Source organism: Pygocentrus nattereri, chromosome 11, assembly GCF_015220715.1.
Source record: "Pygocentrus nattereri isolate fPygNat1 chromosome 11, fPygNat1.pri, whole genome shotgun sequence".
Classification (NCBI taxonomy): domain Eukaryota; kingdom Metazoa; phylum Chordata; class Actinopteri; order Characiformes; family Serrasalmidae; genus Pygocentrus; species Pygocentrus nattereri.
The window spans coordinates 12,588,842-12,604,531 of NC_051221.1; the positions used below are offsets into that span (position 1 = coordinate 12,588,842).

The 15,690-nt window shown below is 37.0% G+C and overlaps 1 protein-coding gene across 7 annotated transcripts in view; it reads left to right on the forward strand.

Annotated features, from left to right (window-relative positions):
• Positions 1–15,690, forward strand: part of LOC108415727 (NLR family CARD domain-containing protein 3-like) — a 47,515-nt gene that overhangs the window by 16,387 nt on the left and 15,438 nt on the right. For 6 of the 7 annotated variants that reach the window (XM_037542879.1, XM_037542880.1, XM_037542882.1 and 3 more), the window contains one exon: positions 1,716–1,889. The exons of the other annotated variant lie outside the window; for it this stretch is intronic. In XM_037542879.1, the coding sequence (XP_037398776.1) occupies positions 1,716–1,889 (174 nt within the window). The remainder of the gene's footprint in view (positions 1–1,715; positions 1,890–15,690) is intronic. 7 annotated transcript variants of the gene reach the window in all.

Sequence of the window (15,690 nt, forward strand, 5' to 3'; positions counted from 1 at the left end):
TCCCTCTAGGTCTCAAAAGTTTTAATTTGATTAAACAAAATAGTTTCAGACCATTCAATTAAGTGCCTATAAAACAGAACAAATCTACAATTTGTGTCGATGTGCAGTTTTAACCCACATGACCTGAAAATAACTAGGGTAAAGGCAGAAGCAATCCTATAGATAAACCTATGGGTGTCTTTTCATTGCAGGATTTTAACACATTACTTCTAAAGAAAAAAATCAAGTAACAAGAAGAATAAAACAGAAGGCTAAATTAAACAAGTGACAAGAAAACTTAGGTGCATACTTAGTCTCCTAACATCACTATTTTAAATGGTTACTTCAATAACTTTAAGAAAGTTATCCTACACATTCCTAACATCTGGCATAAGGAAAAAGAATACACATTTTAAGTAACTGAGTACACAAATACATGCATCATCAATTGCAAATTAGATAAGGTTAATAGTGAGACATGCATATCAATGAGTTTTCCTGGGGTTCTTTGTGAGCAACATTCCTTATGGTGGTGATGTGGTAATTCTTGTTTCTTGTGCCTTGGGGGTGCTGTGTCTTCCTGCTTGAGATCCTCAGGGAATTTAGAAAGTTTGAATTGTGGTCCAGATCGTCATATCAGTTTCGTTTTTGGTATGTCTCATTTAATTAAAGAGAGTTCTACCAAATGGTTGCAGTTCGGAGTGGATATATACCTTAATGTTACTTACAGAAAGAGTTGTCCACAGGAATTTGGAGAGCTATATGTCCAAATTTCAGAGAGGTGTTGTGTTGCCCCCTGGGTTGAGGAAGAGAGAGGTTCTGGTCCTTGATTCTGTCATAAATTTGAGTGGGTTCGGGGTTGGGAATGTTATGTTGACAGATTTGACTTGCTGGAGTCAAAAGGCTGCTAACTTCGGGTTGTTGATAAGTTAGCTAAACACTCAGCTTAAAGTAATGTTTCAGTCAATGTTTGCTACAACATGTATTTGTTGAGTATGTTCTGAGTATGAGCAATTTTGGTTTTCCATTTAATTATATAAATATCAACTTCCTGAACCTACTTTTTTTGGTGTTTTTGTGTGTGAGTGAGTGTGTGTGTGTGTGTGTGTACATGCATGTGTGTTTAGATAGATAGATAGATAGATAGGTAGATAGGTAGATAGATAGATAGATACTTTATTGATCGCGAAAGAAATTTAGCAGCCAGTAGCAGACACACAACACTATACAGTAACTGTAAATGGGTGTAAACATATAACAAAGAATAAATAAACCAGATCCTATCTACAGTCATATATACAAAAAAATAAAAAATAAAATAAAATACCCCAGTCTGTCATAATATCTATAACCTGAGATGAGAGATGCAGTGCAATAATGACTGTACCAAAATTTACAGATGACAGCATATAATGAATAAATAAAATGAAAGATGACCACAGAATGAATAAATAAATATGTGCATATATTGTACCCAATAAAGTGTCTAATGTCCAGATGTGCAAGATGCGCAATGAGGTATGCAGAAAGTGCACTATGTGCAACACACTGTCTATATGTGCAGATGAATAGAGAAACACAGGATAAGTCTACTAGTTTACAAAATATTCAACAAATGAAATTACCACCTATTGAATGGTCATGGTTTTTAAAAATATCTTTCACCCATTCTAAGTAACTGTGTGTGTGTGTGTTGAAGTATAGGTTTAAAGGCTTTTTTCTCTTCATCTGTACAGGCTGTCTGACTGCAGTATTACAGAGGAAGGCTGTGCTGCTCTGGTTTCAGCTCTGAAAACAAACCCCTCACACCTGAGAGAGTTGAATCTGAACTCCAATAAACCAGGAGAGTCAGGAGTAAAGCTACTTTCCTCTATACTGAATGATCCACACTGTAAACTGGAGAAACTACAGTGAGTTACTGAATTGATATATTTTTACAGACAGCAAAAAAACACATGGTTCCACTTTATATTGTCTCTAGTGACAGTCTAGTTACACATTAACAACACATGAAACAACAGTGCATTAACAGTTACAGATAGATTACAACTGTACAACTTATGCAAATACACACAAGCATTAACTTCAGTTTTTACTCAGGTATCTACATTTATATCTTGATAGTTGTAACAGTATATTTTTCTCTTATGTAATTACACATGTGATATGGTGAGGTTAATAACATTTTTATGAACTGCTGCTTCTGCACAAGAAATTCACAATTTCTAAACATTTTGCTAGCTCTATCAGTATGTTTATGATGTAACATGGTAAACATTTCTTTAATGTGACAGCAACAGCAAATGCCCATTTATCTTTAAAAGATTGATCATTATCTAGGTATTGTGAAATTTGTACTAACCTGTGATTTTATCATGTTACCATGTTACAGTGCAAATATATCACAGTGCAAAGTAGTTTAAAGTCACAGTTTTAGTTAGCCCTGATGAATACAGCTAGCTTTATGTTAGCAAAGCTGGCATTTCCTGTTTAAATGCAGTGTAAGTTCTCTCATAATGTAGGTAATTACACACATCTCCTTTCACAATCAGAAATGTATTATTGGAAAAACAGCAGTTCCTACAAAGGTTATTACTGTAATTATGTTTAATTATATAAGAAAAAATGCTGTCACAACTATCAAGATAAACTTGTGTAATTATATGAATAAAAAAACTCATGCATGTTGATGCATGTCTGTTTTTAATTAAGCTGTACTACTGTAAACTTCATCAGTACTTACAGTGTAACTGCACATTTATTAGAGACAGGCAATATGAAGTTACAGTTCATATTACTGGTCACCAACAGAAGTGTTAATTAGAATTCTATATGCTCTTAATAATATGGGACCTACACACAAAAACAAAAGTTTTTCTTAGAATTATACTGAAAAAAAATTACTTACAGAATTACTTGTAGGTGTGTGAGAGAGAAACAGAGAGAAATAATATGTACATGATGGAGTGAGTTTGTGTGTAACGGAGAGAATATGCATGTGAGTAAGGTAGGTGGAAGGTGATTTAATGTATTTGTGCTTGTTTGATATCAGTGCAAAAAATAAGGATTTGGGTATCTGGGGATTGACAAATAATTCACCTATTTTCCACTTGCACCATAAACGCAACTTACTTTTAGGTTCATCTCAGGTTAGGGTTTCCTGTAGTGAGTAATCAATTAATTGGATTGTGATAATTACACACACAACCAAATAAGTGATTAACTTTATTGAGATTCATTTATTAATAACATGGTAAACAGGCACTAAATGATGATTTAACAGGTATGCAGAGAGAAACTGATGTGCTTGAGCAGTACACAGATGTTGCTTGTAGGTTGATGCTGTTTTGTTTGTCTGTAATTCTTAAACTATACTCACAGATTTCATAATGATCTATTATTGATCATTACTGACCCCCATCCCCACTGTGCAGGAAATACGTTTCTGATCAGGTTTCACACCGCATATCAAAAAGTCTGTTCTCATGTTGGTTATGGCCCCCTAGGTGCAACGCATATTAATGCTGGCAGAGAGACTTTGCATCAGGGTAGCAGAGTTTGACTAGGCCATGAGCCAGGACAATTTTCACAGCAGATTTAATGAGGCTGTGAGTCAAGAGACTCACTGCAATACAGAAGTTTGGTTAGGCAGTAAACCTGTAGAATCTTCACTGCATTTGTCGAGTTTGGTCAGCATTTTGGTCAGCATTTTGGTCAGCGGTAGCATTTTCACAGCGCTAGCAAAGTTTGACCAGGCTGTGAGTCGGGCCACCTCTTTGGATATACTTTTAGATCTGAACATTTTTTACTTTGTCAACATTTCAATTTGAGGCACTAGCAGCATTGAACAATAGAGCTACTTGTTGCTGTTCAGTGAACTTTATTAGTGATTATTGGCAGTACTAATAGTAAGCTACCCAGACCCAGACAGTTTTTCCACTAGGCACTATTGAAAACCTATCAGCCCAATTCCATTTTTAATGAAGTTAGATAGACAAAGTGTTATCTTTTTTATACTTTTGAGTTAGCTAAAATCTTTAATATGGTTATAGCCTAGGTGTTACCTTGGTAGTCTTCTTGTGACCACATATCTGCGCCAAAGACTATAGTTCTGAGATTTAAGTCACATTAATACCATAGTAAACATGCTATCTAAAGTCTCGAGTCACTTTGTACATATGTCTCCAATGTATTATTATTATTGTTATTATATATATATATATATATATATATATATATATATATATATATATATATTTATTTATTTATTTTAATTAAGTGCTGTCAAGTACAATTTCAACTCCTGGTGACCATATGCATAATGTTTCTACATGCTGTCCTGTCTACTGTTTTTAGTAGACTAAATCTTTAATTTAGACTTTAAATCTTTTACCTTCTTAATGGCTTGTTCGTATCTCTCATTGTGTCCATCCATCTTATTGCTAGTTGTGCTCTTTTTCTTTTACCTTCCACTGGTCCAAGCATAATTGTCTTTTCCAATACTTTCTTCTTTTCACAATATGTACAAAACAAGAGAGCTTCAGTTTGGTTATCTGAGACTTGAATGAGATGTGAGGCTTGATTTGATCAAGAAGGAATTGGTTTATTTTTTTGCACCAGACCCAAACTTCAAAGCCATCCATATATTTCCTGTCATGGTTTTTATTGTCTAGATTCACATCCATACAGAACCACAGAAAAGACCACAGCATAGACAGATTTGATCTTTGCAGAGATTAATCAATCTCCTCAATCCCTGTTTTGCTACATGCCAGTCAGTCATAATTTTTATGCCTGAATTCTTTTGTGCCTCCTTAATATTCCACTAATTTGTCTTTGATGATTTCTTTAATTTACATCCATAGCTCTTCTGGTTCTCTATAGATTATGTCCAGAATCTGAAGTCTGCATATGACGTTTTCTTTTAATACAGGTAGTATTACTTAGGAAGTATGGTGGCATGTTTTTTTTCTCAGCTTCAGTTGAAGTTTGCACATTTGAAGTTTGTAATGTTTCACATTCCAGCTCCAGGCCATATCTTTGCAATTAAAATGAGGTACCAACTGCATTCCTACATGCAGCTTAACTGATGACTTTGATGACTGATGCCATTGCCACCTCTGTGATAATCCACTGTGGACAATGCCCTATATGGCTGCTTCCCAATATAGATGGTAATCTCTGTTAGGACCCCTCTGCCACAGGAGACTCTGAAAAGAGCTAAAGCTTCAGGCAGTATAGCACTATACGTCCCCATTGCACACAAACCTTCATGTACTTACAAGGCTGTTAGAAATATTTAGTTATTAACATTTTGCTAATATTAACAAAGCACATCATGTGAGTATCAATGACACAACCAGCAATGAGGCCCAGACCTCCCTTTCCCCAGCCACTTCCACTAGCTGGGTGATATAGTCACGACAGCGTGTCCTGGGTCTTCCCCGGGGTCTCCTGCCAGGTGGACTTGCCTGTGAAACCTCCCGAGGGAGGTGTGCAGGAGGCATCCTAACCAGATGCCCGAACCACCTCAGCTGGCTCCTCTTGACGTGAAGAAGCAGCGGCTCCGAGTCCCTCCTGGATGACTGAACTTCTCACCCATCTCTAAGGGACAGCCCAGACATCCTGCAGAGGAAACTCATTTCAGCAGCTTGTATTTGTCATTACCCAAAGCTCATGACCATAGGTGAGGGTGGGAACGTAGATCGACCGGTAAATTGAGAGCCTTGCCTTATGGCTCAGCTCTTTCTTTACCATGACAGACCGGTAAAGAGCCTGCATCAGTGCTGACCCAGCAGCAATCCGCCTGTCAATCTCCCGCTCCCTTGTACCATCACTCGTGAACAAGACCCGAGATACTTGAACTCCTCCACTTGAGGCAAGAGCCTATCCCCGACCCAGAGAGGGCTCTCTGCCCTTTTCCGCCTGAGAACCATGGTCTCGGATTTAGAGGTACTGATTCTCATCCCGGCCGCTTCACACTCGGCTGCAAACCGATCCAGCAAAAGCTGAAGTTTGCGGCCTGATGTCCCCAATAGGACCATATCATCTGCAAACAGCAGCGTATTAAACACATTTACGTATTGAGTAATAAGATTATTTTCTCCAGGAAGTAATAAGTAGTCCCATTAAAGGTTTAGAAAAGCAATTAGTAATATTTATTAGTTATTTGTAATTAATAATCAAATCAAATCAAATCAAATTTATTTATATAGCGCTTTTTACAACTGATGTTGTCACAAAGCAGCTTTACAAAAATGGGAATCACAGCACAGAGAATCAGACAAAACACTGAACATAATATACAGAATATACAGAACCCCCGTGAGCGCTGAGGCAAGGAAAAACTCCCTCAGAGCTGGAGGAGGAAGAAACCTCGGGAGGACCAAGACTCACATCTAAAGGGGGGACCATCCTACCACTGGTCAGACAACTTATAAGTTAAACATTGAAAAGTCAATTTTACATCCACGCAGTTCTAATATATTCAGGTGTGTATAATCAACAGTGGAAACAATTAGAGTTCATATAGATTTGGATGTGATCTGTAGTGGAGAAGCTGCGTTCCAGAAACTTCCATCAGTCTGGTCAATCAGGGGGACAGGGGGACTTGAGGGTGGGACATCCATCAGTATTGGGCCGGACCGGTGGACAGTCAGTAACTCGGAGGAAGGAAAGATTTAGGAATTAGTTTAGACTGGATTTATGAAGAACAGAAAATGTAAAAAATTATCAGAGTGTGACTAATGACTCCGGCAGGTCTGAATATGACAGCCTAACTAAAGGGAGAGAGCCAGAAGGTAACATAGACACGGAGGCTCCCTGAGACACTGGCATTCACCCACTCCACCGTCCACAAACCTGAGTGACTGCATGTAGTGAGTGACAGCAGCACCAGCATCTCAGTTTACCCACAATTCACTATGTCCATGAACCCCTGGATCTGCAGCCTTATCTAAAGGGAATTAACATTAACTACCAAAAGCTAAACTAAACAAGTAAGTTTTTAGTCTAGACTTAAAGATTGAGACTGTGTCTGAGTCCCGAACATTATCGGGGAGATTATTCCAGAGTTGGGGCGCTTTATAAGAGAAAGCTCTTCCTCCTGCAGAGCTTCTCTGAATTTTGGGAACTACTAGGAAGCCAGCACCCTGTGATCTAAGTAATCGTGGTGGTTCATAATAGGAGATAAGGTCTCTCAGATACTCAGGAGCGAGCCCATGTAGGGCTTTATACGTTAACAGGAGAATTTTATAGTCTATGCGGAATTTGACTGGAAGCCAGTGAAGAGCTGATAGGACTGGACTAATATGGTCAAATTTTCTAGTTTTAGTAAGGACCCTGGCTGCAGCATTTTGAACTAGCTGAAGTTTATTTAAGTTACTGCTAGAACATCCTGACAGTAGCGCATTACAGTAGTCTAGCCTTGACGTAATGAAGGCATGTACTAATTTTTCTGCGTCATGTAAGGATAAAGCATTTCTTAGCTTGGCGATGTTACGGAGATGTAGAAAAGCTGTTTTAGTAACATTAGATATGTGTTTATCAAATGCTAGATCTGAATCTATGATAACGCCAAGATTTTTAGCTGTTGAACCAGGTGTGACTGAGAAGTCGGCCAGATTCAACATTAGGTGTGATAATTTATTTCTAGCAGCTTTAGGGCCTAATAGAAGAACTTCTGTTTTATCACTATTTAATAGAAGAAAGTTGTGTGACATCCATGATTTCACATCTTTTACGCAATCCTCCATTTTCTTTATTCTCTGTTTGTCATCAGGTTTGGCTGATATGAAGAGCTGCGTGTCGTCTGCATAACAATGAAAATTAACATTATGTTTTCTAATAACTTTGCCCAGGGGGAGCATGTATAACGTAAATAATAACGGTCCTAAGATAGAGCCTTGTGGAACTCCATATCTAACCTTTGTATAATTGGAGGGTATATTATTTACCCTCACAAACTGAAAACGATCGGTCAAGTATGATTTGAACCACGATAAGGCAGTTCCAGTTATAACGACCATTTTCTCTAATCTTTCTAGGAGGATATTATGATCTATTGTATCAAAAGCTGCGCTCAGATCAAGAAGTACCAGTAAAGAAACGCAGCCTTGGTCAGCGGCAAGAAGCAGATCATTTGTTATCTTACCTAGAGCTGTCTCAGTGCTATGATGAGGCCTAAATCCAGATTGGAATTTTTCATAGATCTGGTTTCTTTGCAGATAAGAGCCAAGTTGTTGGGCCACGGCCTTTTCTAAAATCTTAGAAATAAATGGTAAATTTGAAATAGGTCTATAGTTAGATAGTACACTAGGATCAAGATTTGGTTTCTTGATCAAAGGTTTAATTACTGCTAGTTTAAAGGCTTTGGGAACATGCCCCAGGTTTAATGATGAGTTTACTATTGTTAATAGTGGTTTAATTATGTCTGGTAATACCTGTTTTAATAGTTTTGTGGGAACTGCATCAAGTGTACAGGTTGTGCAGTTTGATGAGGAGATAATTTTCTCCAGTTCTAACTGATGTAGTGGGTTAAAAACTTCCAACCTGACTTCGGTAGCTGGATTTTGTTCTATATCAGCCACACCAGATGACAGACAAGATGTGATATTTATCTGTTGAATTTTGTCGAGGAAATTTTCGATTTTATTATCAAAATAGTCCATAAAAGCATTGCTAGTGTGGATTGCTGGAATCTGAGGATCAGTACCTGCCTGATTTTTAGTCAGTTTAGAAATAACACTAAAGAGAACTCTAGGGTTGTTTTTATTAATCTCGATCTGAGAGGCCAGATACTCTGAGCGGGCTTTATTAATTTCTCTTCTATATTCAACAATACTGTCTTTCCAAGCAGAGTGGAATACTTCCAGTTTGGTTGATCGCCATTTTCGCTCAAAATTTCGTACTAATTGCTTTAAAGTACGAGTTTGGTCGTTATACCACGGCGCAAGTTTTTTCTGTCTCTCTTTTCTGTGTTTAAGTGGTGCTACACCATCTAAAGTAGAACGGAAGGTATTTTCTAAACAATCAGTTAGTTTGTCTAGATCTGCTGGGTTACCTGGAGAGTACACTATGGTTGATAAATCAGGAAGGTTATCAGTAAATTGTTGAGCGGTAAAGGGCGTTATTGAACGTTTCATAGAGTAGCTGGGGGATGTACGTATATTATGACTAAGATGAAGTTTAAAAGAAATAAGATAATGATCTGAGATTACTGAGGTTTGAGAAAGAATATCTAGGTTATCTATGCTAACACCCAGGGTCAAAACCAGATCCAGAGTATGATTACAGTAATGCGTAGGTCCTGTTACATTTTGAGCAATACCAACTGAGTCTAGAATTGATGCAAAAGCCTTTTTTTAATGAGTCATCAACTTTTTCAAAATGAATGTTGAAGTCTCCTACTATAATTACTTTATCACTACAAACTGCTAAATCTGCAGCGAAATCACTAAATTCTTTTAAAAATTCTACATAGGGTCCTGGTGGTCTGTAAATATTAATTAAAGAAAATGCATTCTGTTTTGTAATTGGATTAATTATATTGATGTAAAGAAGCTCAAAAGAAGTGAAATTATCATAGTGTTTCTGATTGACAGCTAGGGAATTTCTAAAAATTATGCAGACCCCGCCTCCTCTACCGGACGATCTGGGGTTGTGTATATAATTATAGCCTGCAGGGGTGGCTTCGTTTAATGCTAAATATTCAGCGGGTCTAATCCAGGTTTCAGTGAGGCACAACACATCAAATTTCTGATCAGTTATGATTTCATTCACTATTACTGCTTTTGAATTTAGAGATCTTATGTTAAGTAAACCAATCTTTAGTTTTGTACTGATTGTACTGGTTTCTTCAGCCAAAGTAGAGGGTTAGGTCTCTATGTAATAAAAAGTGTATTTATTTCAGTTTTATCACATAGCAACTGTGATTCATGTCAGAAATGCCTGTTATAATTCTCCAAGTGTTTTCACGTTAAGTGCATACTGCATAGCATTTGCTGCAGTTTTAAAGCCTTTGAGTGCTTCTGAAGTGCTGGAATCGCTTTTTCTGAACGTATGTATGAACGTTTTCATGATTGTACTGGTTTCTTCAGCCAAAGTAGAGGGTTAGGTCTCTATGTCATAAAATGTGTATTTATTTCAGTTTTATGACATAGCAACTGTGATTCATGCCAGAAATGTCTTTTTACAATTATCCCAAGATTTTCACATTATGAGCTTACTGCATAACGTAGGCCGCCTTTTTAAAGTCTTTGCGTGCTTGTAAAGTGCTGGAATCGCTGATTCTGAACGTATATATGGATGGGTTCATGACTGTACTGGTTTCTTCAGCCAAAGTAGAGGGTTAGGTCTCTATGTCATAAAATGTGTATTTATTTGAGTTTTATGACATAGCAACTGTGATTCATGCCAGAAATGTCTTTTTACAATTATCCCAAGATTTTCACATTATGAGCTTACTGCATAACGTAGGCCGCCTTTTTAAAGTCTTTGCGTGCTTGTAAAGTGCTGGAATCGCTGATTCTGAACGTATATATGGATGGGTTCATGACTGTACTGGTTTCTTCAGCCAAAGTAGAGGGTTAGGTCTCTATGTCATAAAATGTGTATTTATTTGAGTTTTATGACATAGCAACTGTCATTCATGTCAGAAATGTCTGTCATAATTATCCCAGTGTTTTCACGTTAAGAACATAGTACATGGCATTTGCTGCCTTTTTAAAGCCGTTGCGTGCTTCTGAAGTGCTACAATCGCATATACTGCACGTATATATGAACGGTTTCATGATTGTACTGCTTTCTTCAACCAAATTAGAGGATTAGGGCTCTATGTCAAAAAATGTGTATTCATTTCAGTTTCATAACATATCAAGTGTGGTTCATGTCAGAAATGTCTTTTTACAATCATCCCAAGGTTTTCACATTATGAGCTTACTGCATAGCGTAGGCGTCCTTTTTAAAGCCTTTGCGTGCTTGTAAAGTGCTGGAATCGCCTTTTCTGAACGTATCTATGGACGGGTTCATGATTGTACTGGTTTCTTCAGCCAAAGTAGAGGGTTAGGTCTCTATGTCATAAAATGTGTATTTATTTCAGTTTTATGACATAGCAACTGTGATTCATGTCAGAAATGTCTTTTTATAATTATCCCAAGGTTGTCACATTATCAGTTTACTGCATGGCGTTTGCCGCCGTTTTAAAGCCTTTGCGTTCTTCTGAAGTGCTGGAATCGCCTTTTCTGCACGTATATGAGGACGGTTTCCTGACTGTACTGCTTTCTTCAGCCAAAGTAGAGGATTAGGTCTCCATGTCATGAAATGTGTATTTATTTCAGTTTCATGACATAGCGAGTGTGATTCATGTCAGAAATGTCTGTTATAATTATCCCAGTGTTTTCACGTTAAGAGCATAGTGAATGGCATTTGCTGCCTTTTTAAAGCCTTTGCGTGCTTCTGAAGTGCTATAATCGCATTTTCTGCACGTATATATGAACGGTTTCATTATTGTACTGCTTTCTTCAACCAAATTAGAGGATTAGGGCTCTATGTCAAAAAATGTGTATTCATTTCAGTTTCATGACATAGCAACTGTGATTCATGTCAGAAATGTCTGTTTACAATCATCCCAAAGTTTTTACATTAAGAGCTTACTGCATAGTGTTTGCCACCGTTTTAATGCCTTTGCGTGCTTGTAAAGTGCTGGAATCGCCTTTTCTGAACGTATCTATGGACGGGTTCATGATTGTACTGTTTCTTCAGCCAAAGTAGAGGGTTAGGTCTCTATGTCATAAAATGTGTATTTATTTCAGTTTCATGACATAGCGAGTGTGATTCATGTCAGAAATGTCTGTTATAATTATCCCAGTGTTTTCACGTTAAGAGCATAGTGCATAGCGTTTGCTGCCGTTTTAAAGCCTTTGCGTGCTTCTGAAGTGCTGGAATCGCTTTTTCTGAACGTATATATGAACTTTTTCATGATTGTGCTGCTTTCTTCAACAACAGTAAAGGGTTAGGTCTCTATGTCATAAAAAGTGTATTTATTTCAGTTTTATGACATAGCAACTGTGATTCATGTCAGAAATGTCTTTTTAAAATTATCCCAAGGTTGTCACATTATCACCTTACTGCATGGCGTTTGCCGCCGTTTTAAAGCCTTTGCGTGCTTCTGAAGTGCTGGAATCGCCTTTTCTGCACGTATATGAGGACGGTTTCATGATTGTACTGCTTTCTTCAACCAAATTAGAGGATTAGGGCTCTATGTCATAAAATGTGTATTTATTTCAGTTTCATGACATAGCGAGTGTGATTCATGTCAGAAATGTCTGTTATAATTATCCCAGTGTTTTCACGTTAAGAGAGTACTGCACAGCAGTTGTTGCCGTTTTAAAGCGTTTGCGTGCATCTGAAGTGCTGGACTGGCTTTTTCTGAACGTATATTTGAACGTTTTCTTGATTGTACTGGTTTCTTCAGCCAAAGTAGAGGGTTTGGTCTCTATGTCATAAAATGTGTATTTATTTCAGTTTTATGACATAGCAACTGTGATTCATGTCAGAAATGTCTGTTTACAATCATCCCAAGGTTTTCACATTATGAGCTTACTGCATAGCGTAGGCCGACGTTTTAAAGCCTTTGCGTGCTTGTAAAGTGCTGGAATCGCCTTTTCTGCACGTATCTATGGACGGGTTCATGATTGTACTGGTTTCTTCAGCCAAAGTAGAGGGTTAGGTCTCTATGTCATAAAATGTGTTTTTATATCAGTTTCATGACACAGCGAGTGTGATTCATGTCAGAAATGTCTGTTATAATTATCCCAGTGTTTTCACGTTAAGAGCATACTGCATAGCATTTGCTGCCGTTTTAAAGCCTTTGCGTGCTTCTGAAGTGCTGGAATCGCTTTTTCTGAACGTATATATGAACGTTTTCATGACTGTACTGCTGTCTTCAACAAAAGTAAAGGGTTAGGTCTCTATGTCATAAAATGTTTGGGTAACACTTTACTGTAGGGCACGGTAATGAAGGCTACATGACACCTACATAAGCACTTCATGACAACCGACACAAACATACATAAACATTTATAAACACTTATTCCATAAGTCGTCAGTTGTCATAAAGACTGCTTTTGTCAACTTTGATGTCATGTTGACATAACAACTATGTCAAGAGACATAGATTTTTGGTGACATTAGGTTGTGTCATGACATTTTCTGAGGTGAAATGACATAGCATGTTATGACAGCTGACTTAGTGGCTTTGTGTTTGGTATGTCAGGGTGACACAGTGCTGATGATGTGATACAGCTTTATAAAATGAGGCAGTTGATTAAACTGAACAAAAGTGTTAATTTCAAGGCCTACACAGGCGCAGTAGTGAGTGAGAAGAAAACAGACTACACAGAAAGGGAAGTAAGTCTATGAAATTCTTTCTACAATTTTATTTCATCATGTGCAAATTCTTTAACCCTTTACTCATTCTTCATTAAAGAGTAAACAATGGTGCAGGATGCAAGTTTCAGTACTTTTCAGTGACTCCTCTGTTGAAATCCTGTTGAGGGAAGAAGACACAACTCTCTAGTTCTTACCTTCCAAGCACACTGGCTTAGGTCTTCCACTTCTCTCTTGAAATGTCCTTCCATAAAATACAAGCTTGCCTCTCAGGTTACTACTTCAGTGTCTTGGCCCCTCAGTGGTAGAACACACTTCTCCCTAAACTCTGCACTGCACCATCTCTCAGCTCCTTCTGTTATCGACTGAAGAACCGCACTCTTAACTCATCTGTAGACTTGTGGTATAAATATGTATTTTACTATATTTAACTATAAGGTATGACGTCTTTTAGGATATAGATTCCTGCTGTCTCAATCTAGAATATTCTGTTTTGATTTTGCTTCCACTGTTAGCACATTTTGTGCAGGTTAAGAGAATCTGCTAAATGACAAAATAATGTGGGTTATGAAAAATCATTTTCATGAATGCTTAATCAAATACTATGACACTGTATTGACATTCTTATGTATGTTTTCTCTGGCCCCTAAGTGAGTTTTACAGTTTATGTTTTATGAATCCTTATTCAAGTGCCATAACGCTCTTGTGTATGTTTTCTCTGGCCCTTAAGTAAAGTGAGTTCCATTTTACAGTTTATAATGTTTTTATGAATCCTTATTCAAGTGCCATGACGCTCTTATGTATGTTTTCTCTGGCCCTTAAGTAAAGTGAGTTCCATTTTACAGTTTATAATGTTTTTATAAATCCTTATTCAAGTGCCATAACGCTCTTATGTATGTTTTCTCTGGCCCTTAAGTAAAGTGAGTTCCATTTTACAGTTTATAATGTTTTTATAAATCCTTATTCAAGTGCCATGACGCTCTTATGTATGTTTTCTCTGGCCCTTAAGTAAAGTGAGTTCCACATCTTTACATATAATTTCTTAAATAAACTTTAGTCTCAACTTGTTTTATGTGAGTTTCATTTAACAATTTCTAATGTGCTGTTTGACATGCTACCTAATAAACAAATATTTGTAAATTAGTATGAAAATTGTTACTGTTAATATCAAATGGCAGCAGTAAATCAAAATGTGGAAACAAATTTACATTAAACACCTTTACTGAGAAAAAGAAAATGCCTTCAGTATACAAAGTTGTTTTTTTTTTCCAATATTTGTGATTAATAGGCAGGTTGTTCCATTACGTTATCACTCAAAAGTTAAATGCACGGACATATTTACTAGCTCGTACTACAAACTGACTGTAGTGAATATAAATGAAACTTGCATTGTAACAATCATGTTAACAATACCAAGATACTCCAAAATTCGGTAACACTTTATTTGAAGGCTACCTACATAAGGGCTTTATGACGCATTCACACTGAATAATGTGTTTATGAAGCTCTACTTGAACATTTATTAAGTGCTTATGTCGGTTCTCGCAACCTGACATAAGATGTTTTATGAAATAAATGACATTGTCCTGACATAATATGAATAAACCTTGAACATATTTACAGCACTAAACATTTAAAACACTATACATAATTGCATCAATCATCTTATCCATGCCATCGAGGGAAGAGGGGGTGGTTTCCAGGCATATTTCACCTGATATTAATACAGTCGTCTTAAGAATGCTGACATAAATACTTATGTATAGCATTTTAAATATGTTTAGTGCTGTAAATATGTTCAAGGTTTATTCATATTATGTCAGGACAATGTCATTTATTTCATAAAACATCTTCTGTCAGGTTGTGAGAACCGACATAAGCACTTAATAAATGTTCAAGTAGTGCTTCATAAACACATTATTCAGTGTGAATGCATCATAAAGCCCTTATGTAGGTAGCCTTCAAATAAAGTGTTACCCAAAATTCTAAGACATCCTATTTAAACACAGGCTTTAATTACTTAACATTTCCTACAAACAAAATTTTTTCAGTACAAAAGAAAATGACCACAAACCTAAATGAAGTTTACATATTCAGATGCCTTTGTATCACAAATATTTTATCAACTTAACTTTTACGTGAGCTTATACACAATTGGTAGAAGGAGGTGTTTCTTTTTCATTTCTAGAATTTGCTGAGCCATGTCACTAGTAATTGCTTGCCTACAACGTTCAGCATATGCTGACATCTTCTCAACAGTGTCATTCCATTCTGGCAAAGCAGCAAAGGCATCTGGAAATGCTATGTAAAGCTCTGCAATTGGAG